The following is a 26,033-nucleotide window of genomic DNA, read 5'->3' on the forward strand; positions in this document are numbered from 1 at the left end:
GCATCCTGTGAGCGAGAGGAGACAGAGGAGGCAATCTGGGGACCACCATGTGGCCAAAAGTAGGAAGTATATTCCTAGGAGTAGCATAATTTCATGTATTTTACTCTTGAGCAAAGCTCCCTTTCCTTCCCTCTATGTGGCTGTCCAGTTATTTAAGGCTTGTATTTGCTTCTCTCTCTATTTTTCTTCTATCCCCACCCATCCCTACCCCTAGACCATTTTGTTTTGAGAGCTGTTCATGAGACTTCTAAGGATACAAATGCTTCTGTTGACTATAGAAAGAGAAAGGAAGCAGTAGTCTAGATGTTTAACATGCATCTTTAATTAATTTTGTCTCACTCCTTATTGACTGGGAGCTTGGAGTTTTTCTAAGACTGCTGTTTAGGAGAGTGTCAAGCACTGCTATAGCTATTCTCGCTCTTTTTGCCTGTTTAGTTCCTGGTTTCTTTAATTTTAGGAAATTTTCAAAACTTTTCCTTTACCTTTCTTTTTTTCTAGTAGTATTTCAAGACTTATTCTTTATATGTGTGTGGGGGGTTATTTTTTATTTTGCATTTCAATTGGATATTTGTAGATAACATAGGAAAACAAAAGTTTAATTCATCACCATAAACCAGAAGTTGACTCATTTTTACTTTGCATCTAAAAATATCTCACATTGTTAGCACAAATAGATATTTATTGCTAAGGGTAGGATAATGAAACAGTCCACCAGATGCAAGAAAGAGAGTATAGAGAGGAGCGCAGGGTGTGAATAGTTGTATTTATCACAAATAATGCCCTGTATATTGAGAGATATAGAAACTATTCACCCAACTTACTGTATATTTACAGCTTACTAGGACCTTTGCTAAGCCAGGGTCACATGGGGTAGACCAATAAACATGGCATTTGCCTTCACAGATTTTGCAGTCTCTATGGGGAGGCAGATATTAAACAAGAATCACATAGGTAAATAAGCAATTATATATTGTTAGTTGTATGAAAGAAAAATGCAAGAAATCTGAGCATAGAGAAGTAAAACTCACCTCTTCAGGAAGTAAGGGGAAAGTACCCTTGTGGAAATGATATTTAGTATTATATATGAGGGATGAGTCAAAATTTGACAGGCCAGTAATGGTGAAGGGGTATTTGAAGCAGGTGCAAGAGTAAGTACAAAGGCCCTGTTATTGGGCCATTTTCCTGTTATTGGAAAAATCATGTGAAAGGGTGGAGTGGTTCAAGGTGGGATTAGAGAAGTCAGCAGGACCAACTGATATATGACCAGGTGTCAGATTTTGGATTTTATCTTAAGGGCCCCAGTTAACAACCCCTGCTTTAGAACATTTTATTTATTTATTTATTTATTTTTACATGGGCAGGCACCAGGAAACAAATCTGGGTCTCCAGTATGGCAAGCGAGAACTCTGCCATTGAGCCACTGTTGCCCACCCTTTAACTTTTAGTTTTTCAAAAATAAACATAAATTTCCCTCTTTAGCAAGGAAGGGACCTCATGATTTACTCTTTGCCTACCTTCTTTAGTCTAATCTCCACTTTTCCACACTCCCATTGCCAATGAGACCATATCTACCTATCCTTATACACTCTTCTTCCATTTGGAGATGGCTTTCAATCCGTCTCTAAATTCTCCTAGCTATGTCCTTCTTCCTCTCACCTATATGAGGAGGGTGTTACATCAGCCTTCTTATCTTTCACTCTGATTTAGATTCCCCTACTGTATTGTAATTGGTTCTTTACTAACTTGTCTACCTTACAAGTTGACTTCTTAAGAGTAAGTACTTTATGTTGAGCTTTGTATCAAGAACCTATCACATAGTAGGCACATAGAAAAAAACATATATTAAAAAAAAAGCCTAATATCTTCCAATAAATCTGTTCTGTTCAATGTAGCTTGAAGTCTTCCTTCTTGCAAATCCTTTGCATTATTCTCAGAACCATTTTCAAACTGATTATTCTCTAATCATTTCTTTTATGTTAACTTTGCCTGCCTTCCCCACTCCCACCCTGTCCCCACCTACCAACCTTCCCCTGGCGGGCAGGGTAAGGATCCTGTCTTACAGGACAGCAGTAATTTTAACCTTGGCTACATATTAGTAACACCTAAGGATCTTGTAAATTATGTTTATGCATGGCTCCATGTTCAGTGTGAGATACTTTTCAAAAGCTTCCCAGGTGATTGTAATGTGAAGCCAGAATTGCAAAGTAACTGAAGTATTGTGTGCCCCCACAGGGCCTGGAAAGTACCGGACATATATTTGGTGCTAAATAAATAATTATTTAATATATATCAACCAGACCTTTAAGCACATACACACACATAAGACTAATTTTTCCCATGCATTTTTGAAATAACTGTATTATATATTAGTATTTTTAGGTAATGGATTTGCGTTTTAAATCATAATTTAACCCACAGCATTTTCTAGACCATGTAATACTATTATATGGTGAAATTCTGCAGTGTTTGCTTAGTATACTAGAAATAATTTCTGTAATGCCCTCAGTCAACAATAGAAAAGTCCACCTGGGTATAAATCATATTCTTTACTGTAAAACTTCAAACCTCATAATCTCATTTACTTCATCCGAATGAAGTCCTTCTAAGCCTCGCATACAAAAAGGAGGATACTTTTGTAAATAACTGTCTTTGAAAATGCACAAAAATCCCTAAGTAACATGAGACTTCTTCAAGTAGAGCTCTAATTTCATCAGAGTAACTTTGTAAGAAATTCAAAAACTTTTTCTTACCTTTCTCTAAAGCCTTTTAGTTGGAAAGAAGCTTGGCCTAACTAGAAAAAACGATCTCGATAAAAACATTAAAATAATCTTTAGACTTTCTGATCATAGTATGACATTAACGTATATAAAAGATGTGGAAAAGGAAAGACAGCGCATCTTGGTGAAGACTTGAACTTTTCACTTGATTTTCTGTAAATACCCCCATCATCTTCATCTATCTCTTTTAAAAGCCAATATCAAAAGTTGAATCAGTTTTATTCCGTTATATAACAGTTTTGAAAGGACAAAATTTTAGAATAGAAAATATATTAGTGTTTGCCAGGGGTTAAGAAATGGGTGTACGGTTATAAAGGGTATCCTTGTGGTGATGGAATTGTCCAGTATCTTATTTGTGGTGGTGGATTCATGAGCCTACACAGGTTATAAAACTATACAGAACTAAATATACAGATATATAAATGAGAACAAGTAAAACAGGGAAAATCTGGAAAAAAAAAATTGGGTGTTAAGGAAAGGAAAATTGAATGAGACAGAATTTTTAAAAAAATCAAAAGTCAATTTAACCATGAGTGGTATTCAATTCCTGTGGCTAGAGTCAAACCTAGTTTAGAGACAATGGAAACCATCATCTTATTTATTTTTTAATTTAAGAAAACAAACAATACACTTAGAACCACCAAAAATGGGTATCTTCCTTAGCTTAACCAAAGGCATAATTAAATAAAGAATCCATATAATCATTGTAAATCCTGTGTTTGTGCAGTAAATTTCATAAACCAATTTAAAATTGAGGCACCAAGGAAAAATCTGCATATTCAGATAACAAAGTTCTTAAATTCTAAATATTAAACACTAACTTAGATACCATTTGATCAGCTGCCAGAATTGTGAATATTCTCAAAATGTCAAGTAGAAAGTTCTTACGAATATCTGCATTGCTATAGTAATGACTTATGTTACAAAATACTTTCCTTATTTCAGGAAAATATGAAGATACAAATATTTTAACAATTAACATATGGAAATCTTAACCACCTAAAATGGTACCTTAGTTAGCTTATCCATAGGCAAATTAAAAAAGAAATCTAAGTAATCATCGTAAAACCTGTGTGTACAATGTGTTTCGTAAACCAATTTAAAATTAGAGTAAGGAAGGAAAAACATCTATAAATACAGATATCACAGTAACTTGAATTCTAAATATTAAACAGTATCTTAAATACCATTTGATTAACTATTAAAACTATGTGTTCCCAAAATATCAAGTAAAAAATTTTACAAATACCAACTTTGCTATAGTAGTGAGCTGTTACTAAATATTTTCAAATTTTTGATTTCAGGAATTTATTTTAGCTAGTATTACTATAACTGCCTATAGTGGTTTTTTTTTTTTTGAACTGTGTTTTAGTTGTAAAATGTAACATATATATATATATATATATATATATATATATACACAGAAAAGAAAGAAAGAAAAAAATCGATAATTTTCAAACCATACTTCAACAAGCAGCTACAGGACAGTTCCCAGAGTTTGTCATGGGCTACCATGCTCTGACCTCAGATTTTTCCTTCTAGCTACTCCGAAACACTGGTGGCTTGATCAGTCATAATAATGGCATCATACAGTATCTGTCCTTTTGTGTCTGACTTATTTCACTTATGTCCTCAAAGTTCATCCATGTTGCCGTGTATGTTGGGACATCATTTTATCTAAATGCTGCATAATATTCCATAGTATGTATTTACCACATTTTGTTTATCTACTCATCTACTGATGGGCATTTGGATTGTTTCCGTCTCTTGGCAATTGTGAATAGCGACACTGTGAACATCGGTGTGCAAATGTCTTTTGGTGTCACTGCCCTCAACTCTGGGCATATTACTGAGTTTTGTATTGCCAGTTCATAGAGCAACTCAGTATTCAGTTTTCTGAGGAATCACCAACTGATTTCCATAGCAGCTGAACCATTTTACATTCCCACTAACAGTGAAGAAGTGTTCTAATTTCTCTGCATCCTCTCCAATATTTATAATTCCTGTTTGTTTAATAGCAGACATTCTTATAGGATTGAGGTGATATTGCATTGTCATCTTAATTTGCATTTATCTTCTAGCCAAGAAAGATGTGCAGCTCCTCATGTGCTGTTTAACCATCTGTATTTGCTCAACAGAAAAGTGCTGATTCATTTCCTCTGACAATTAGGCTGTTTGTTCTTTTGTTGATGAGCTGTATTTTTTTTTTCTTCTTTGCTTTGTATGCTGTATGGCAGGGGTCATATTTCATTCTTTTTCCATGTGAGTATCCCCTTATTGCAGCACCATTTGTTGAATTTTTGTTTTGTGTGGTTTTTCGTTTGTTTGCCTGTTTCTTTTTTTGGGGGGGGGGAGTACATGGGCTAGGAATCGAACACAGGTCTCTTGCATGTCAGGTGAGAATTCTATCACTGAACTACCCTCACACCCCCTTATAATTTCTTTATGTACACAGGATATCAAGCCTTTGTCTGATAAGTGGTTTCCAAATATTTTCTTCCATTGAGTTGGCTGCCTCATGACCTTTTTAACGAAGTCCTTTGAAGCACACAAGCTCTTGATCTTAAGGACTTCCCGTTTGTCTATCTTTTTCTTTCACAGCTTGTGCTTTAGGTGTAAAGTTTAAGAAGCTATCTCCTATTTTGAAGATGTTTCCCTACATTTTTTTTCAAGAAGTTTCCTGGTACTGGCTTTTACATTTAGGTCATTGATCCATTTTGAATTAGTTTTTGTATAGGGTGTAAGGTAGGGGTCCTCTTTCATTCTTTTGACTATTGAAATTCAGTTCTCCCATGCTCATTTATTGAAAAGACTATTCTGTACCAATTAAGTGGATTTGGGGACCTTATTAAAGTTCAAATGTCCATAAAATAGGTGGTCAGTCTCTGCACTCTTGATTCTATTCCACTAGTCAGTCCTTCTGTCTTTGTGCCAGTACCATGCTGTTTTGACTACTGTGGCTTTATAGTAGGCTTTAAAGTCAGGAAGTGATAGGCCTCCCAGTTTACTCTTTTTTTTTTAGGATATCTTTAGCTGTTTGAGGTCTCTTTCCCTTCCATATAAATTTGATAGCAGTTTTTCCAAGTCTTCAAAGTAGGTTGTTGGGCTTTTTATTGGTATTGCCTTGAATCTGTAGATCATTTTGGTAATCTGACATTAGATGTGACATCATCAACTGACATCTTGATGATATTCAACCTTCCTATCCATGAGCATGGAATATCTTTCCATCTATTTAGGTCACCTTTTTTTTTTTTTTTAGGAATTTTTTTTGTAATTTTCTGTGTGTAAATCCTTGGCATCCCTGGTTAGGCTTATTTCTAGATACTTCTTCTGGTTGCGATTCTGAATGGAATCTTTTCCTTAGTTGTCACCTCAGGTAGGTCATTGCTTATGTATAGAAACATTTCTGATTTTTGTACATTAATATTGTATCCTGCCACTTTGCTGAATTTGGTTATTAGCTTAAGTAGTTGTATTGTAGATTTCTCAGGGTTTTCTAAGTATAGGATCATGTCATCTTCAAATAATGAAAGTTTTACTTTTTGCCTTCCTATTTGGATACCTTTTATTTCTTTCTCCTATCTAATTGCTCAGTTAGTACTTCTACTACAATGCTGAATAGTAGTGGTGATAATGGGCATCCTTGTCTGGTCTTCGATCTCAAGGGGAATGCTTTCAGTTTCTCACCATTAAGTTTGATGCTGGTTATGGGTTTTTCATATATGCCCTTTATGATAATGAGTAAGTTTCCTTCGATGCCTAACTTTTTTTTTTTGCATGGGCAGGCACCGGGAATCAAACCCTGGTGAGCCACCGTGGCCCACCCTCGATGCCTAACTTTTGAAGTGTTTTTATCAGGAAAGGATGCTGGATTTTGTCAAATGGTTTTTCAGCATCAATCAATATGATCATGTGATTTTTCCCTTTCGATTTGTTACTGTGCTGTATTATGTTGATTGATTTTCTTATGTTGAACCACCCTTGCATTCCTGGTATGAATCCCACTTGATCGTGATGTGTAATTCTTTTAATGTTCTGGATATGATTTCCTAGTATTTTGTTAAGAATTTTCACATCTGTGTTCATTAGGGAGATTGGGCTTTAGTTTTCTTTCCTTATAGCATCTTTATCTGATTTTGTTATTACGGTGATGTTAGCTTCATAAAATGAGTTAGGTAGCATTCTTTTTTCTTCAGTTTTTTGGAAGAGTTTGAGCAGGATTGCTGTTCTTTTTGAAAAGTTTGATCAAATTCTCCTGTGAAGCCAACAGGTCCTGGGCTTTTTTTTTTTTTTTTTTCCTTGGGAAGATTTTTGATGGCTGATGGGTCTCTTTACTTGTAATTAGTTTGTTGAGATCTTCTGTTTCTTCTCGAGTCACTATAGGTAATTCATTGTAGGAGTTTGTCCATTTCACTTAGTTATCTAGCTTGTTGGTATATAATTGTTCATAATATTCTCTTGTGATTTTTTAAATTTCTTCATTATCTGTGGTAACAACCCCCCCTCTCATTTCTCATTTTATTTATTTATGTCCTCTCTCTTTTCTTTGTTAGTCTAGCTAGGGGACCATCAATTTTATTAACTTTCTCAAAGAACTTTGTTTTGTTGATTCTTTCTATTGTTTTATTGTTCTCCAGTTTGTTTATTTCTGCTTTTGTCTTTATTATTTCCCTTCTTTTATTTGCTTTGGAGTTAGTTGGCTGTTCTTTCTCTAAATTCTCCAGGTGAGCAGTTAAATCGTCAAGTTTTGCTCATTCTTGTTTTTTAATATAGGCATTTAGGGCAATAATTTCCCTCGCAGCACTGCCTTTGCTGCATCCGCTAAGTTTTGAGATGTAGTATTCTCATTATCATTTGACTCCAGATATTTACTGATTTCTGTAGCAATTTCTTTCTTGACCCACTGATTGTTTAAGAGTGTGTTGTTTAATCTCCATATATTTGTGAAAGCTCTGGTTCTTTGGTCATTTTTAATTGCCAGTGATATTCCATTGTAATTAGAGAAAATCCTTCAGATAATTTCAATCTTATTAAATTTATGTCCCAGTGTATGATCTATCCTGGAGAATGTTCAATGTACACTAGAGAAGAATGTGTTTCCTGGTGTTTTGGGATGTAATGATCTATATATGTCTATTAGATTTAATTAATTAATTTTATTGTTTAGGTTCTCTTATTTTCTTATTGATCCTCTGTGTGGTTGTTCTGTCTATAGCGGAGAGTGGTATATTGAAGTCTCTCACTATTACTGTTGATATGTCTTATAGCTCCTTTCAGTTTTTCCAATATGTGCCTCATATACTTTGGAGATCCTTGATTGGAAGCATCCACATTTATGATTGTTATTTCTTCTTGGTGAATTGTCCCTTTTATTAATATGTAGTGTCTTTCTTTGTCTCTTATGATGTCTTTACATTTAAAATCTACTTTGTCTGATATTAGTATAGCTACTCCTGCTTTCTTTTGCTTACAGCTTGCATAGAAAATCTTTTTTCATACTTTCACTTTCAATCTGTGCCCTTGAGTCCAAAATGCATCTCTTGTAAACAGCATATAGATGGATTATGTTTTTTGATCCATTTTGTCAGTCTGTATCTTTCAATTAGTGAGTTTAGCCATTAACTTTCAAGGTAATTACTGTAAAAGCAGTTCTTAATTCTTCCATCTTGTCCTTTAGTTTTTATTTGTCAGAGCTATATATTATTTTCCTTCTTTCTCTCTTTTCCTTTAAATCACCTTTACTCGTATTCTTCAGTTCTGTGCCTCCTTCAGACCTCCCTCTCCTGTCTTTTTTTATCAGCTGAAAGGGCTCCCTTTAGTATTTCTTGTAGTGTTGGTCTCTTGTTGACCAGTTCTCTCAATCTTTCTTTATCTTTGAAGATTTTAATCTCTCCCTCAATTTTGAAGGATAACTTGGCTGGATAAAGAATTCTTGGTTGAAAGCCTTTCTTATTCAGGATCTTAAAAATATTGCACCACTGCCTTCTTCCTTCTGTGGTGCCTGTTGAGTTGTCTGAAGTCAGTCTTAAGTGTTTTCCTTTGTGTGTAGTAGATTGCTTTTCTTATTCGGCTTTCAGGACTTTCAGTTTCTCTTCAACACCGACAGTCTGATTAGTGTGTGTCTTAGGGCTTGTTCAGATTTATTCTATTGAGAGTTTACTGGGCCTCTTTGATGAACATATTCGTGTCTTTTATAAGGGTTGGGAAGTTTTCTCCAATTATATCTTCAACTAAGTTTCCCAACCCTTTACTCTTCTCTTCTCTTTCTGAAACACTGATAATTTTTATATTTTTGTGCTTCTTATTGTCTATCATTTCCCTTAAATCCAGTTGCATTTTTTCCATCTTTCTTGCCATTTGTTCTTTTATGCTTTCTACTTCTGTTGTTCTATCTTCTAGCTCACTTATTCTTCCTTCTGCTTCTTCTGATCTGCTATTGTGTGTCTCTGGTATATTTTTTATTTAGTCTACTGTATCTTTCGCTTCTGTGAGATCTGCCTTTTTTTCTATTTAACCCGTCAAATTCTTCTTTATGCTCTTCTAGTGTCTTCCTGATATCCTTTATTTCTTTATGAATATCCTTGAGTAGTTGTCCCGTATTCTCTGTCCCCTCTGGAATTTTGATTTGGTCATTTGGCTGGGCCATTTCTGCTTAGACCTTCGTGTGCTTTGTGATTTTCTGTTGTGTTCTGGCCATTTAATTATTTTGATATAGTTATTATGCAAATAGGTTTCCTTCACTCTTCTGAAGTTTTGTATTCCTTTGTTTTTGCTGAATGTTTCCTTTTACATTTTGTTTGTTAGTTATTCTCTGCCAAATCAAAGTCCAGATCTCATGTAGGGGATACAATTCGACTTAAGGGTCTATAATAAGTTAGGCCAGGGTGCACAGATACTCCAGTGTCAGAATGGCCGACTGCCATGCAGGAGACCCAAGCTGAACTCTTAGCCTCTTCTTCCCAGCAGGTGGCAACCGTGAGGCTCTTCCTCCCTCAATCTCTCCCATCCTTGCCCGGTGCAGTTTACCTGCACTTACCGGGTCTGGCCAGCAGATGGCGCACTGGAGTCTACTCCGTCCTCAGCTCCGCACCTCTTGGCCTGAGCCATTCAGTGTCTGCAAGCTCAGCAGGGGGCAGCTTCCACGGGGGGGCTGCTCATCTGGGGCAGCTGGCTGGCGGGGCTCTGCCGGGGGGGGGGGGGGGCCGGGGAGCCAACCAGTGCGTTTAGGATCGGCTGACCAGCTGATCTGCAGTGCTGGTGGGCCTGCCAGACAACCGCGAGTACGAGTGGCTATTCCCACATCCGAACGGGTGATCACTACCACCACTCCTGGGCCCTCCCCTGCCGCTGGCCTCTGAGCTCCCTGGGGGTGCTGTCTACCACAGTCACGTGGGGAGGTTTCCCCAGTCGCCAGCTGTGCAAGCTGTAACTGAGGATGGGTAGTTCCCTCCAATTTCACCTCCCTGGTATACCGCAGCCCAGTCAGTGGGAATCCGGGTCACCCGTCTCACTCACTCTCCCCCATCTTCCTCCTCCCCCAAAACTGCCTAAAGACCCTCCTGCTCATACCCTGGGACCTGCAGTCCTAGACATTTTCTCACCATCTCCTGTCTTGCTTCAGAGAGCAGGAATGAACTCACTCCACTCCGGTCAGCCTCTTCCTGGAAGCTCGACCATCATCTTTTTAAAAGATATTTTCTTTTAATTGTGCAAACTCTATTTCTGATGAGCATCTTTTCTGAACCCCCTGAGAATTGAGATTGGTTTCCTTTCCTAATATACTTCAGTGAAGGTAGAAAGAGCACTGAGTCTGACACCTAAGCCCTGGGTTCAAATTAAACCCCCTTAAGTTCTGACCTTGGGTATGTAAACAAAATTATCTTGTTCTGTATCTTCCTTTATATAATGGAGCTAATAATAATCTTCATATGGTTGTTGGGGAGAGTAATTTGCTTTGTAAATACATATGCAAATATAAGCAGTTATTTTTTTCTAGAATTCATTTGTCCTTTCCTTTTTGTTTTTTTAAGACTCCTTTAAGTTCTCAGAACTCTACTCTTTTCTGAGAATGTTCTCAATTCATCTTTTTGCCTTTTCTCCCCAAAGATGCCCTCCCTGGCCTAAATTGGTATTGAGTCTTTGCAGTAAAAACTTGAGGAGTTATATGTATGTATGAATTCAAAGAGAATGCCTGAATAACATACCCTAACCCATTGTCCTTTCTACTTTTTATAGGGGAAACCCAAGAAGAAACTTATTGACAGGAAGAACACGGTAACTGAATTTTAAAAGTTGAAAAATTCTTTCCACATGTAAAATGTGTGACCATGCACAGACTAAGCATGATGCTTTATGTAACTTTTCAGTCTTGTTCAGTTTGATTGGTAACCTGAAAATGGTTTCTACTCAGTCACTATTCTGTGGCCACTTTTCACAAACTAAATTTGGGATTTGCTCTATTATAGCTATAGTTATGTAATTTTCCTTCTTTGGCTGTATGAGAGACCAAGTTTTAATCAGATTTGAAACCTATTGTCATGTTAGAGTGAAATAAGGGTTTATATTTTAGTCTTAACACAGGGAGCATGCACCTTATGGGCTTGTGTACAGCCTGTATTCAGTTCGCCGCAGAACTAGAAGTATGCAAAATATCTCTGGCTTTTTATTTTGGTGGAGGAGAGAAAGGTGTTAGAGGAAGGGCTGGGAAGTCTTTGTCTAAATGGAGACTGCAACCACCACAAAAGCTGTAGAACCTGTACACACATTCTGATCATCGTGAGAGACAGTAGATTATCCCCTTTGTACTGTGGTTCTTTAAATAACAAAAATGACGGCAACAAGATCTAAACTTCTCATATCTAGCTTTTTTTCCTAGCTTTTTATTTTGCATTTAGGAATTAATCACGATGAACTTGGTTTCTCACCCAAGCCCTTTGTAGCATAAATCTAAATTTTTCTTTAAAGAAGGAAAATGTTATGAATACCATTTAATAAAATGCAGAACTGGAGAAATAAAATTGGTAGCTTGACTTGAAATGTTTGTAAATTTTCTCCAGGTTTAAGCCAAGGAATAGGCCTCATAGAATATACTTCTATCAGTTTTGAAATTAAAAACAAACAAAAGGAAAAATGTTAAAGAACAAAAATATTTGCAATTCAGTGAGTTTCATACTGTCTTTTTTTTTCTTACACATTTTATTTTTCCATCAGTAGGGAATTTTTGGTGGACTAGAAATGCAAATAAATGAATTCTAGCATTTTCTTTTTTGGTATATATTGTTAGTAAAAACATTCAGATACAGTTGATGTGCCACCCTTATTTGGCTTACATTAAAAATGAAATTGAGTAGCTGAGTAAACAAATAGTGATAACTGAATGGTAGAGTAGTTCTAATCATACCAACCTTCCAGCAGATAAAAACCATAAACTCTGAAGTAAACACAAATAACAATTACCCAAAGGCACTAGTGAATTTACCAGGCCGAAGTTGGGAGTCTGCACTTGTCAACTAGGGATGGCATTGGATGAGTTTTTTTCACTTTTTGTAGCTTTTAGCCCTTGAATAGACTCCATTTGTTGCCAGGATGGGTAGCTAAAACTTGGATAGAAGCCTACAGTGTTACTGGTTTACAGAACTAGAGACTGAAGTGCAGAGTGACCATAGCAGCATGAAAAAGAGTAGGGGGAAATGTAAGAAAAAGTAACTAGAAAGGAGAATCCCCTAATTATGTGTATAAACTTCACCCACATTTCTGACTGACTCCTTAATGATGCATGTGTGGGACAGACTCCAAACTGCCAGTTGAAGATAAAAGCATTGAATAGAAATTGTAACTTCTGCCCACTACAGAGTTTGGTGTTTGAGTCTAGCTAAGTTATTTGCTTGCTTCAACAAACAAGCAAAAAAAAGTCAGTACTCTTCCAAGAAAGATAACAGAGTCAAGCGAATTATCCACAGTGTCCAGAATATAATCCAGAATTGCCAGACACCTAAGGAAATAGGAAAATAGGACCCATACTCAGGAGAAAAGGCAATAAATGGAGGTAATCCCTGAGGTGACCCAATGTTAGGCTTAGTAGACAAGGATTTTAAAGCAGCTATTATAACTATGAGCAAGAATATAAAGGAAAATATGTTCATAATGAATGAACAAATAGGAAATTTCAGTGGAGAAATTTAAACTGTAAAAAAGAACCAAATGAAAATTATAAACCTAACTAGATTTTAGCTAGCAAATAGGAGATGTTAATGAACTTGAAAATCAATTAGTAGAAATGACCCAATCAGAGATTTAAATGGGGAAAAAAATACAGTACCTGATCAAAGTTCAGTAATTTGTAAAAAGAATCAAAAGTGTTAACGTGTATTTGGAGTCCCGGAAGTAGAGAAGAGAGAGAATGGGACAGAAATTATATTTAAATAATTGCCTGAAAATTTCTAAAGTTTGGAGAAAGAGACACATTTTCGTATTCATTAAAAGCAGCAAGCAAGATGAATACAAAGAAAAATACACCGATGCACATAACAGTCAAATGGCTGAAAACCAAACATAAGGAGAAATCTTGACATCAGTCACAGAAAAACAAAACATTAAATACAGAAAAACAATAACTCAAATGACTCCTGACGTTGAGGCCAGAAGACCATGGAATTGCATCTTTAAAGTGTCTAAGGAAAAAACTGTCACCCCAGAACTGTATATACAGTAAAACTGTCCTTCACTGATGAAAGCACAATAAAGAGCTTTTTAGATAAAAGAAAATTTACCAGTAGATTTGCACTATAAAAAATTTCAAAGAAATCCTTCAGGTTGAGATGGAATGCTACTAGATGGGCTTCAAGAAGGAATTAGGGGCACCAGAAATGGTAAATAGGTGAAAAATTACAAAGCCATTTTTTCCTCTGAATTTTTTATGCACGTGAATGTTTAAAGCAAAAATAATCACATTTTATTGTGGAATTAATAAATTATATATATGTACTATATATGACAACTATAGCATTGGGTAGTTGACAGATGAACCTATATGGATGCAAGGTTCTTAGATTTTAGTGATATATTGAAATATTAACTCCCACTAGACTTTGAAAATTTCAGGATGTGTTATTGCATTCCTTAGAACATCCACTTAAAATGCAAAGAGGTATAGCTTGAAAGTCAGTAATAAAAGGGAATTTTAGAAAATATTTACTTAACCAAAAAGAAGGCAGGAGAAAAGGAAAAGGAAAAAACATCAGAGGAGACAAATAGAAAAACAATAGTAAAATAATAGATTTATATCCAAATGTTTCAACAGTTACTTTCAAAATAAATGAAATAAAACTCCGATTAAAAGGCAGAGATTGTCATAGTTGAAAGAATGCCAGACCCAACTATATATGTCTACTAGAGATGCACTTTAAATATAGAGACACAGACAGTTAGAAAGTAAAAGGATTGCAAAAGATATATCCTGCAAATATAAATCACAAGAAAGTTGGAATGGCTGTATTAATATCAGGCAAAGTAGCCTTTAAGACTGGAAGCATTAACAGAAATAAAGGAGACATTTCAATTTTATCTAATGCTCAATTTATCAGGAAGACTTAACAATTATGAATGTAAATCCACTTAATAACAATATAAACCTTCATAAAGAAAAAAACTGATAGAATTAAAGAGAGAAGTAGACAAATCCGTAGTTATAGTTGGAGATTTAGCACCACCCCTTTAGTAATTGATAGAATAAGTAGATGAAAAATTAATGATATAGATCTGAATCATACCATTGCCCGTCTTGATCTAATTGACATCTAAAAACTGCAGAATACACATTATTTTTATATGCATATATTGTATATACCAGGGTAAACCATTTACTGGCACATGAAACAAGTCTTAAATTTAAAAAGATGAATATCAGTATATTCTTTGACCACAATGGAATTAGAAATCACTAACAATAGAAAACTACCTAATATTTGGGAATTAAACAACACATTTCTAAATAATCCATTAGTCAAGGAAGAACTCACAAGAGAAATTAGAATTTTTTTAACTGAAAAAAAATATTAAAATATGTAGGTTTCAGTTAAAGTAGTGGTTAAATGCTTTTATTAGAAAAGAAAGGACTAAAATCACTGATCTAATGTTCCATTTTAAGCAGCTAGAAAAAGAAGAGTAGCCCAAAGTAAGTAGAAGAAAGGAAATAATAAAGAACAGAATAAAGAATAACAAAGAAAATTAATAAAACCCAAAATTTGTTCATCAGAAAGATAACAAAATTGATAAATGCTTAGGTAGTCTGGTCTAGAAAAAAAGAGAATGCTAATTACCAATATCAGATGGGAACGAGGGTCTATCACTATAGATCCTATAGATATAAAAGGGTATTATGATAATATTTAGTAACTTTATTCCAATGATCTTGACAACTTAGATGAAATGATTAAAGTTTTTGTGTGGGGAGGAGAGGAGGGAACACTTATCATAACTGACAGATCTGAAATTGAAATTTTGAATAGCCCTGTATCTATTCAGGAAATTGATTTGCAATTAAAAATGTAACTTTGTAGTAACCCTTTCATCGGCAAATTCTATCAAACATTCAAGGAAGGATAATAACAGGGTTTTACAAAGCCTTAAAAAGTAGGATACATCCCAGTTTATTTTATGAGGTCATCATATCTATGATACTGAAACCTGACAAAGAAATTTAAATAAAAAAATTACAGTCTCATATCCCTTAAGCACATTCACAAAATTTCTTAAAAGAATATTAGCAAATCAAATCCACCAATTTATAAAAAGAATAATACACCTAACCAACTGAGCTTTATCTCAGAAACAAGGTTGGTTTAACATTTGAAATCAGTCAATATAATTCACCATAAAAGAAAAACTAGATAATCATTTTATTAGGTGAAAAAAAAAAGGCATCTGACAAAATTCAACACACACTTAAGAGAAAACTTAATAGAAGGGAACTTTTTTGAAACTGATGAAGTTCTATGAAAAACCTAGTGAATATCATAGTTTATGATGATATACTGATGGTTATATTCCTGTGATTAGCAAGAAGACAAGATGTCCATTTTCACCACTTATATTCGCATTGTACAAGAGGTCCTAGGCAGTGCAATAAAGCAAGAAAAAAAGAAGGAAAGAAAGAAAGGGCATACCAATTATAAAGGAAGAAAGAAAATGTCTTTATTCTTGGATGATATAATCAGATTAAGTGGGATATCCTAGGGCATTTACAAAATAATTTCTAGAACATATAGACAAGACCTTAGGATACAAGTTTAATGTACTGTGACCCACTGTATTTTTATGTGCCAGCAGTAAATGATTGGAAAATGAAATAAAAATTTCACTTATGATAGCATTTGAAAACAAAATACAGATAAATTTTACAAAAATATCTTCAGTACGTGTAGATTAAAAGCTACTAAATATTACTGAAGGAAATTTAAAAAGATCTAAATAAATGGAGAGGCATATCATATTCATGGATGGAAAAACATAATATTGTTAAAATATCCATTCTTCTCAAACTGATCCAAGGATCCAATGCAATCCCAATCATTATATTCTAGTAGGTGTTTTTTTGTGGAAGTTGACCAACTTAAAAAAAAATGTATATGGAAATGCAAAGGCCCTAGAATAGCTGAAGTAATCTTGAGAAAGACTTAGACTATCCGACTTAAAGAATTACTGTAAAGCTATAGTAATGACAAACTGATCACTGAAACAGAATAGAGAGCCTGGAAATAGACCCACTTTTAGACAGCCATTAGGCTTTCAACAAAAGGCCTAAATAATCCAATGGGGAAAGGAAACTTTTTTATTTTTCTTTTCTGTTTTATTTTATTTTTTTTTTCTTTTGGTAAAGGAAACTTTTTAACAAATGGTATCATATATTAAAAGATGAACCCTAACCCCCTACTTTACATAAAAATTAGAGATGATTGATAAGCATGAAAGCTATTATTACAAAACTTCTTGAGGAAAACATATCTTTGTGAGTTTGGGATCGTCAAATGGTTTTTAAACATGACCTAGAAATCACTAAACATAGAGGAAAAGAAAGCTAGGTTTCCTCAAGTTATACTTTTTAAAAAACACTATTAAAAACATGATTAGGCAAGCCACAGACTGAGTGAAGATATTTATTAAGGATATATTTGTCAAAGGTCTGGTATCTGGAAAATATAAAGAACTCCTACAACTCAATAATAACAAACAGTTAAAAATGGGCAAAATATTTAAACATTTCAGGAGGAAGATACATGAATCGCCAACAAGCTCATGAAAACGTGCTTAACATTAGTTATCAGGGAATTGCAAATTAAAGCCATGAGATGCCACTAAACATTCAGCAGAATGGCTAAAATTTAAAGACTGACAATACCAAATGTTGGTGAGATGTGGAGCAAGGAGAACTCTGCTAAATTGTCATTGACAGCATAAACTGATATAAGTACTTTTTAGAAAACATGTATGGCAGTTTGTTAGAAAACCAACCAATTCTACCCTGAGATCTTTATCCAGGAGAAATGAAAAATATAACTACAAAATGACTTGTGCAAAAATAGTCATACCAGCTTTACTCATAATATTCCAAAACTGGAAATAGTCTATGTTTCCAGCAGTAAGAGAATGGATAAACAAGCTGTGGATTGTTCATACAGTGGACTACTATTTGTCAGTACACAGGGATGAATACTGAGGCACAGACAGCATGGATGAGTCTCAATAACATGCTGAATGACAGAAGACTTTCACAAAATATTATGTGCTATACAGTTCTATTTTTATTATGTTTTAGAACAAGCAAAACTAATATTTGGTGGCCTAATATAGGGGTATGGGGGAGAAACTGATTAAGGGGCAAGAGAACTTTCTAAGGTTTATTTCTTGATAGAGTCTGAGTTACACAGCTCTATGCATTTGTCAAAACGTATCACGTGGACATTAAGATTTGGGTATTTCACTATATAAATTTTACCTCACATGAAAAAAGATTGAACTCAGACAATTAATGATATGCATGCTGAAGTCCTTAGGTGCAAAGTGCACTGATATATATCTGCAACCTAATTTGAAATGCTTAGAAATTAAATGGCTGGATGGATGGGAGAATGAGTGGCTGATATATATATATAAGAAAACAAATTTAGTGAAATATTATAGAAACTGGGTGGTAGGTATATGGATGCTCACTATACAATTCTTTAAGCTTTTACTTAAATATTTTTATAGCAAAATGAAATTAAATATGTAGATAAAAGATATTACAACTTTTTATAGGGAATTCAGTTGTTTATTAGAAAATATCTGTTTGCTGAGCACTCTCATAAACTTGAACAAAACAAGCATCATCCTTGCCCTCATAGAGCTATAATTCCTGTTTATCAGATTCATACCAGCATCCCCTATCCTCCTTCCCTTGAACTAGTTAGAATTTATCTGTCCAGGGTTTCTTAGCTTATCATTATTACTTAAAAATATATCCAGAGAAGAAAATTCTTAGTAGCTTTTCTGTATCTCTGATCTTTTAGGATTCATGTTCACAGAAGCTTTTTATTATGGTATGACCTTGAACACTTTATTGGAAAAAATCTCTTTATACAAAATTATAAAGAATAATTTATAATTATACAATGTTATAAAGAATAATTTTGGGGCAATGCATGCAGAAAGATCTATAAGCAAATGGATATTGGTTTATGAGTGCAGACACTGGGCTTTGATTTATGAAGATGCCAAATCAATTCCCACCCGTTCAATTGGGATGAGCCAAAACATTATGCTATGTCAAATCACATTAAGTTTTTAAAAGACATGTCTTCAGAGGGAGGAAATGTTAGTGTGCTTAAAGGAAGGAAATGTCAGTGTTAAATCCTCCCTGTGTTTGCTTACAGAATTACTGGGTTTGACTGAGTTGACCAGTCATTCATTGAAATAAATGCCTTGAATGATTTTATTTTTCTCTTAAATTTGTTTTATTTTCTTTATCATTTAATTAGCTAAAAATCTACTTTCACAGCATTTTGTGTGTGTGTTTGTAAGGTTCAGTTTTTGGGACTGTGAAAGCTGAGTTTGAACTATTTTTCATTATTTTGTTTCCCATTTCTGTCCACAGTGTCAGAGCCGTCCCTATTCTTAGCTCAATTTCCTGCTCTGGGGAGAAGGACTTCCTAAGATTTATGATCCTGTTCATCCACCCAGAAGTCCCTATCAAACAGTCCAAAACAGACCAAATGACACAGCCTTTCTCTTAGTCTCGGAGACTGAAAAATCCCAGGGGAACTGGGATAATTCCTTGACCTGAGAGGGAATATGTTCAGATATTACACCCTTTAACAAGCAGAGTTTTAGGAGCGAGTTCAGAGCCAAAGAGTTAGACCTTGAGTTCTAAGTATACAGAGTTGGCTGCTTGCTTTCAGACACTTACTTGGATACTTCTTTTCTGACCCAGTGACCTAGAGCCCATGCTCTCTTTGGTGACCTGTTATCCCTTCCTGCCCTGTACTTTGCCCTTAAGTCCTTGTCTGGGCTAGGCCTGATGTGAGTCACTTCCTTAATTTGTGATCTAATTCCTAATGTGGTTGCTGCCATCCTACTCTCCCCACCCCATTTCCCATTCATGACCTGGCTGAAAGTGGCCTTGTCCTACATCTGCTGCAGGTCCTATCTGTGCCTGACTCGAACTCCTGACCTGTGCTCAACACGAGGAGAGTCTTTCCCACCTATCCCCACCATCTCTTGTAGGTAATTAATATGCAGGAGAGGAGCAGGAGCCTTGACAGTTCCCTATGTTGGAATGTTTGAGGCTTGGTGAGTCCTAAGTCTTGGTAACTTTTCACTAAGACATTCCAGTGACTCTCAGTCAACACTGCATTACTGTATTCACGGATTATCAGCTGTTCCTCTCATCTCACTCTCTTCTCAGTCTGTATTTATTAAGTTTTGTATACAATCGAAAGAACATTTATAATATATATGCAAGTTATAATGCATAACAGTAAAACAAAATCCTTTTGCCATCACCTGTCTTAACATTTGAAATGTTACTAGTATCTTCCAGCTGTTCATAAGGTATGAGCTGGCATTTTATGATCCCTGCAATAGATAATCAACCAGTAATACTGAATATTTTACAAAGTCCTTATGCATTGTCTTCAAATATATTTTTTTCCAGAAGATTTTACGAGTTTAGACGGGCCATTAGTGAGGTTTTAATGTAGATTCCAGTGTTGCCATTTGTCTGTCAGACTTTTAGAATTCACGAGAGCTACCATGCTTAGTCTGTCATCATTACAGAATCCTGTAAAGCTTGCCTTACAATAAAGGATAGAACTTTCTAAAGGCTGTAGCTACCATATTGTTTTGCCCTTAGAATGACTGCTGATGGAGGACCGGAATTGAAAGTTGAGAGTTTGAATTCAAAGGCCAAGCTGCATGCTGTTCTTTATGAGAGGAAGCTCTTGTCTCTGGAGGTGCGAAAACGTAGACGACGGAGTGGCAGATTGAGGGCAATGAGACCAAAATACCCAGGTACTTGCTGGTGAGCTTTCACCAAAGTCCAATATCCAGGTCCTGCCAGACTGAGTTAACCAACTTCATAATCAATAGTTGATAGGTCACATCCTTCCTGATCATGTTTGCTTAATTCTTTTATATACTCTTTTCTCCAACACTTAATTTAAGAAGGATTATAAGTTTTAAACCTTCCATTCTGTAATATTTGTGTTGAAGAATATCTGAAGCACCCACATTTTGGCTTTTATTCTTATCCCAGCATATATAAATACGTGATTCTTTAGAAATAATATTTGCTTAACTTTAATAAAATCCTGAACTTCATTATTCAGGTTTTCTTAATTAAGTATTAAGCCCAGTTCATCCTCTGACATTGCTCAATGGTATAAAAATTTCAGAAATTAACAGACATAACAAAATTTCTTTCTGTCTAGATTCTTCCCTGTTACTGCAGGTCCCTGACTGACTTGCTTATTTCTCTCCTTTGTGGAACCACCTGTATCAGGGTTCATGCTAATCATTGGATTTACATGGTGAATAAAAAAAAAACATGGTCCCTGTCCTCACAGGGCTTGTATCACATTGGGATAGAAGGATAATGAATAAGCATGGGATAGAAACATATTCTCCTACTCTTTGTACCTCCATGAAAGATGCCCTTCTACATGTTTAGCCCCCATAGAAATTACTCAACTAAGACTTTTTTTGCCCCAACTTTTGTGTACATTTGTATACCTTATATAAATTTTGATGAGAAACATCAATTCTGACAGAGGTCATTGATTTTTAGAATATATAAGTCTGGAGAGTGACATATGTATGCTAATAATTTTGTGACTTGTTTTTGGTCTAATTTAGAAATGGGTTTTTACTAAAAAGATAAAAGGAAGGTATTGGGAGAGAGGAAAATTTAATCCTTTTTTCAGCAACATTAGTGATTCTTCGCATTTAGTGATTACCCAACCAGCTGAAATGAATGTTAAAACTGAGACAGAGAGTGAAGAGGAGGAAGAAGTTGCATTAGACAATGAAGATGAAGAGCAGGAAGCTTCCCAGGAGGAATCTGCAGGGTCCCTTGGAGAAAATCAAGCCAAATATACACCTTCATTGACCGTTTTGGTAGAAAATTCATCCAAAGACAATTCCATGAAAGTTCCTGAATGGAATAATAAAGGTGAACAGTGCTGTAAAACTGAGACTCAGGAGCCAGAGCCTAAATTTAACCTAATGCAGATTCTGCAAGATAATGGAAATCTCAGGTATGTACCTTTTATAATAGTAATACTGATAATAGCTGACTTATATGCAGGATATTGTGCTAAAGGCTTTATAGCAGTTTTTTCTATTATTTCAGTAATTACTATAATTAGATATTACTCTTATTAAGGAAACTGTACCTTAGAGAAGTTAAATTACTTGTTACTATTTAATCTGTAGAGCCATGATACAAACCCAGGTTTCGGTGGCCCACCAAATACTTGTTACATTTTAGTGTTAGTCACTAAGAGCTCAAGGTGACCAAGACAAGGCGCTCAAATAGCTCTTGGTTTAGTATTAGAGACAAAGAACTAGGACTGTGACCCCAGTGTGAACAAAGACCTTGTAGGACATAGAAAAAGGAGTGACCAGTGTTACTTGGGAGCCCTAGAAAGGCATTATGGAGAAGGAGTTTTTGAAACAGGATTTTGAAACAGTTTTGAACAGGGTTTCAGAAGGTTCGGGAGGTTGGTATGGGAGTGCTAGGGTAGATGGAATAAAGGAATAGAGGCATGAGAGTACTGTCAATTCATTCAGTCCCTCGAGAAATATTTATTGAGTACCTGCTCTATACCAGGAATTATGCTAGGCTCTAAGTGTTTACAGTAGAGAACAAGAAAGGCTCATGGAGCTTTGTGTAGTAGAGAAGACAGACAAAGAAACAAGGAAATTTTAGGCAGTAAGAAGTGCTATGACTGCAATAAAACACAGAGTGTAATGTTTGAGAGTAATTGGGCAAAGGGCTACTTTAGACTGTGGTGGTCAGGGAATATGAAGGCATAACCTTTAAGGTGAGTCTGGAATGATGAGATGGAGTCAAAGACCCTGAAATTGGAATGTCCTTGATATATTTGTGAAATGCAGATTAGAATAGTATAATTACATGGAGAGAAGGGTGTGGTTAGAAGGAAGGCTAGAAATATGGATATTGTTAGGTTGTGAAGGTCCTTAACCGAGTCCTGGGGCTTTATTTTTTAGATGAGATAATTTTTAAGCCAATGAGCGATATAGTCAAATCTTGTTTTAGAAAGTGAATTCTGGTTGCAGTGTGGAATGGTCATTGATGAGAGGAGAAACTAAAGACAGGGAGGTGAGTTCAGGAGGCTGTTACAATAACCCAGAGCCAGGAAGATGAAGGATTTAGCAGAGCAGTGACTATGGGAACATAGAGAATGGGATGGACTCAGCAACATTTGCAAGGTAAAATTGACAGGGCCTAGTCCCTGATTAGGTATAATCAGAAAATTGAATTTTCCAAATTTGACATTCGTCAGTATAAGGAACATAAGAGTTGTTGTTGTTTTTGGTAAACTTTTTTTTTTATTGTGAAATATAACAAATACAAAAAAGCAATAAATTTCAAAGTACATACAACAAATAGTTATGGTGCAGATTTCAGAGTTTGGTATGGGTTACTGTTCCACAATTTTAGGTTTTTCCTTCTACCTGTTCCAAGACACTGGAGACTAAAAGAAATATCAATATAATGATTCAGCAGTCATACTCATTTGTTAAATCCTATCTTCTCTGTTATAATTCCTCTTTCTACTTTAACTGTTCACCCAGTCTTTAGGGATATTTGGGCTCTGCCCATTCTAAATTTTTTTGTGATGGAAAGAAGTATCAGTAGTATGGGATAGGGTCAGAATGGCACTATCAATCCCACAGTCCCAGGGCCAGGATCATCCCTGGAAGTCATGTCCCTCGTTGCCAGGGAGACTTTTACCCATGGATATCATATCCCACATAGAAAGGAAGGTAATTATTTTCTATGCAGAGTTGGGCTTAGAGGCCATGTCTGAGCAACAAAAGAGGTCCCCTGGAAGTAACTCTTAGGCATAACTATGGGTAGACTTAGCTTCTCTGCTGGAAAAATAAGCTTCACAGGAGCAAAGCTCAAGATCAAGGTCTTGGTCTATTCACTTGAGAGTCCTTAATGTTTGAGACAGTATCAGGGGGTTCCCCTATGGTAAAGCTTAATATGTTCATATTTTTTCTCCCATCCCTCAAGGGACTTGGCCAATATTTTAAAATTATCTGCCCAACATACCTTGGGATGTATCCAGGTATTACATTAAGCTATACAGAATTACAAGCTTCCGATTCTGGGCTCTATGTGTTTGGTTGTTTAAATGAAGTATCCAGACAGGTTGGGTTAGATTATGTACTACAGAAAATTTAGGTTTTAGACAAGCTAAAGTTCTCTTCCTTTGGTCTCATAGAGTACGTGAAGTTCTGAAATATAGACAATATCATCTTTACCCCTGTATTCTGATTTACCTTAGTCCCAACTTGATTGGCTTTGTTCTATCTCTAATTGAAGGCTGATCTCTTTTTCAGTTTCTTTAACAGTTGTTGTATGGAGCAATGCTGACTTACAAAGCTGCAGAACTCTGACTCGGAGTCTTAGGTGTCATACAGGTAGCCAGAATTCCAGTGAGAGACAGATTATGCATAAATAGCATAGCATCTCAAAATCTGGAAATAACATTTACAAGTCTGGACTAGATATGACTGCTATAAGAGCTTATAATCTAGGCCCCAGTTTTCTTATAAGAATTTTCTAAAGGAGACTGTACAATATTCGTTCTTTTACTTCTGGCTTATTTTTTCCACATAATGTCCTTAAGATTCATGTTCCTTGTGACATGTCTCACGGTTTTGTTCCATTCTGTAGCCACACAATATTCCATCATATGTTTACACTGCAGTTTGCCATTCTACTTCTCAGTCAATGTATCCTTCAGCCATTTCCATCCATTGGGTATCATGGATAATGTCCAAAGTAAACAATCCATGTCTCACATTATCTGGACTTAGTTGTACAATTACCAGCATTCAATTTTTGATAATTTTCATTGCTCAAAAGAGAAAAATAACCAATAAACACACCCCAACCGAATAGAAAGTCCACACCTCTCTTAACTTAGGTCCTTTTCCCCTCCTTCAATTATTTTTCCCTGTCATTGCTGTGGTACTGTTGATGTATTCAGGTTAAATATAGACCATAGCATACATACAGGGGTATAGAGGGGAAATAATGACTCCGTCTTTAAGATTCATACCTATGAAGAAGTTCATGCAAGAACTTACTTATATTTGTAGTGTTAATCTGTGGAATACATTTATTGAAGACTTTTCTGTCCCAGTTCAGTAGATTTAGGGGCCTTCTCAAAGATCAATTGACCATAGATTTGGTGGTCTCTCTCCACACTCTTGATTCAATTCCATTGGTCAATTTTTCTATCTTTGTGTCAGTACTGTGCTGTTTTGAGCACTGTGGCTTTGTATAATAAGCTATAAAATTAGGAAGTGTTTGTCCTCCCACGACATTCTTCTTTTTAAGGATATTTTTAGCTATTTGAAGTCTCTTTCCCTTCCAAGTGAATTTGATAACTAGCTTTTCCAAGTCTTCAAAACAGGTTGTTGGAATTTTGATTGGTATTGTGTTGAATCTATAGACCAATTTGGGTAGAATTGGCTTCTGAACTCCATTTAACCTTCCTATTTGTGAGCACCTATTTAGATTTTCTTTGATTTCTTTTAGCAATATTTTATAATTTTCTGTGTACAGGTCCTTTATATTCCTGGTTAAGTTTATTCCTCCATACTTTATTCTTTTAGTTGTTTATTTCCTTTTTTAAGATAGGCAGGCACTGGAAATTGAACCGTGGTGTCTGGCATGGCAGGTGAGAACTCTACCAGTGAGCCACCGTGGCCAGCCCTGGTTGTTGTTTTGAATTATTTTTCTCCTTGTCTCCTTACATAGGTCATTGCTTGCATATAATAACATTACTGATTTTTGCACATTAATCTTGTATCCTGGCACTTTGCTGAATTTATTTGCTTAAGAAGCTTTATTGAAACTCCTAAGATTCACTGGGACCTGGCATCATGGGAGTGAGAAACCTTTCTTGACTAAAAGGGAGAAGAGAAAAATGAGACAAAATAAAGTTTCAGTGGCTGAGAGATTTCAACACAGTCTAGAGGTTATCCTGCAGGTTATTCTTACACATTATATAGATATCCCTTTTTAGTTTATGGTATATTGGAGTGGCTGGAGGGAAGTACCTGAAATAGTTGAGCTGTGTTCCAATAGCCTTGTTTCTTTTTTCTTTCCCTCTGGGGAATGCACACTTGGCCAAGTAGCCAGAGTGGAAGATTCTTTTTTTTTTCACTTTTTAAAAAATTTATTTATTAATTAAAAAAAATTTAACAAACGAACTAAAACATTAACATATATAATCAGTAATTCACAATATCATCATAGTTGCATGTTCATCATTTCTTAGAACATTTGCATCGATTTAGAAAAAGAAATAAAAAGACAACAGAAAAAGAAATAAAACAAAAACAGAAAAAAAAGATTGTACATAACATACTCCTTACCCCTTGCTTTCATTAGCATTTCAAAGTAAATTTATTTTAACATTTGTTCCCCCTATTATTTATTTTTATTCCATATGT

General features: G+C 35.4%; 1 protein-coding gene across 22 annotated transcripts in view; it reads left to right on the top strand.

Moving 5' to 3' along the window:
* Positions 1-26,033, top strand: part of TTLL5 (tubulin tyrosine ligase like 5) — a 445,087-nt gene that overhangs the window by 156,336 nt on the left and 262,718 nt on the right. For all 22 annotated transcript variants that reach the window (XR_013160369.1, XM_077123116.1, XM_077123107.1 and 19 more), the window contains 3 exons: positions 11,016-11,054; positions 20,167-20,324; positions 21,262-21,568. Coding sequence is in view for 21 of the 22 variants with exons in the window: in XM_077123116.1 (XP_076979231.1) it covers positions 11,016-11,054; positions 20,167-20,324; positions 21,262-21,568 (504 nt within the window). In the remaining variant the exon portion in view is untranslated. The remainder of the gene's footprint in view (positions 1-11,015; positions 11,055-20,166; positions 20,325-21,261; positions 21,569-26,033) is intronic.

Source organism: Tamandua tetradactyla, chromosome 12 (assembly GCF_023851605.1).
Source record: "Tamandua tetradactyla isolate mTamTet1 chromosome 12, mTamTet1.pri, whole genome shotgun sequence".
Classification (NCBI taxonomy): Eukaryota; Metazoa; Chordata; class Mammalia; order Pilosa; family Myrmecophagidae; genus Tamandua; species Tamandua tetradactyla.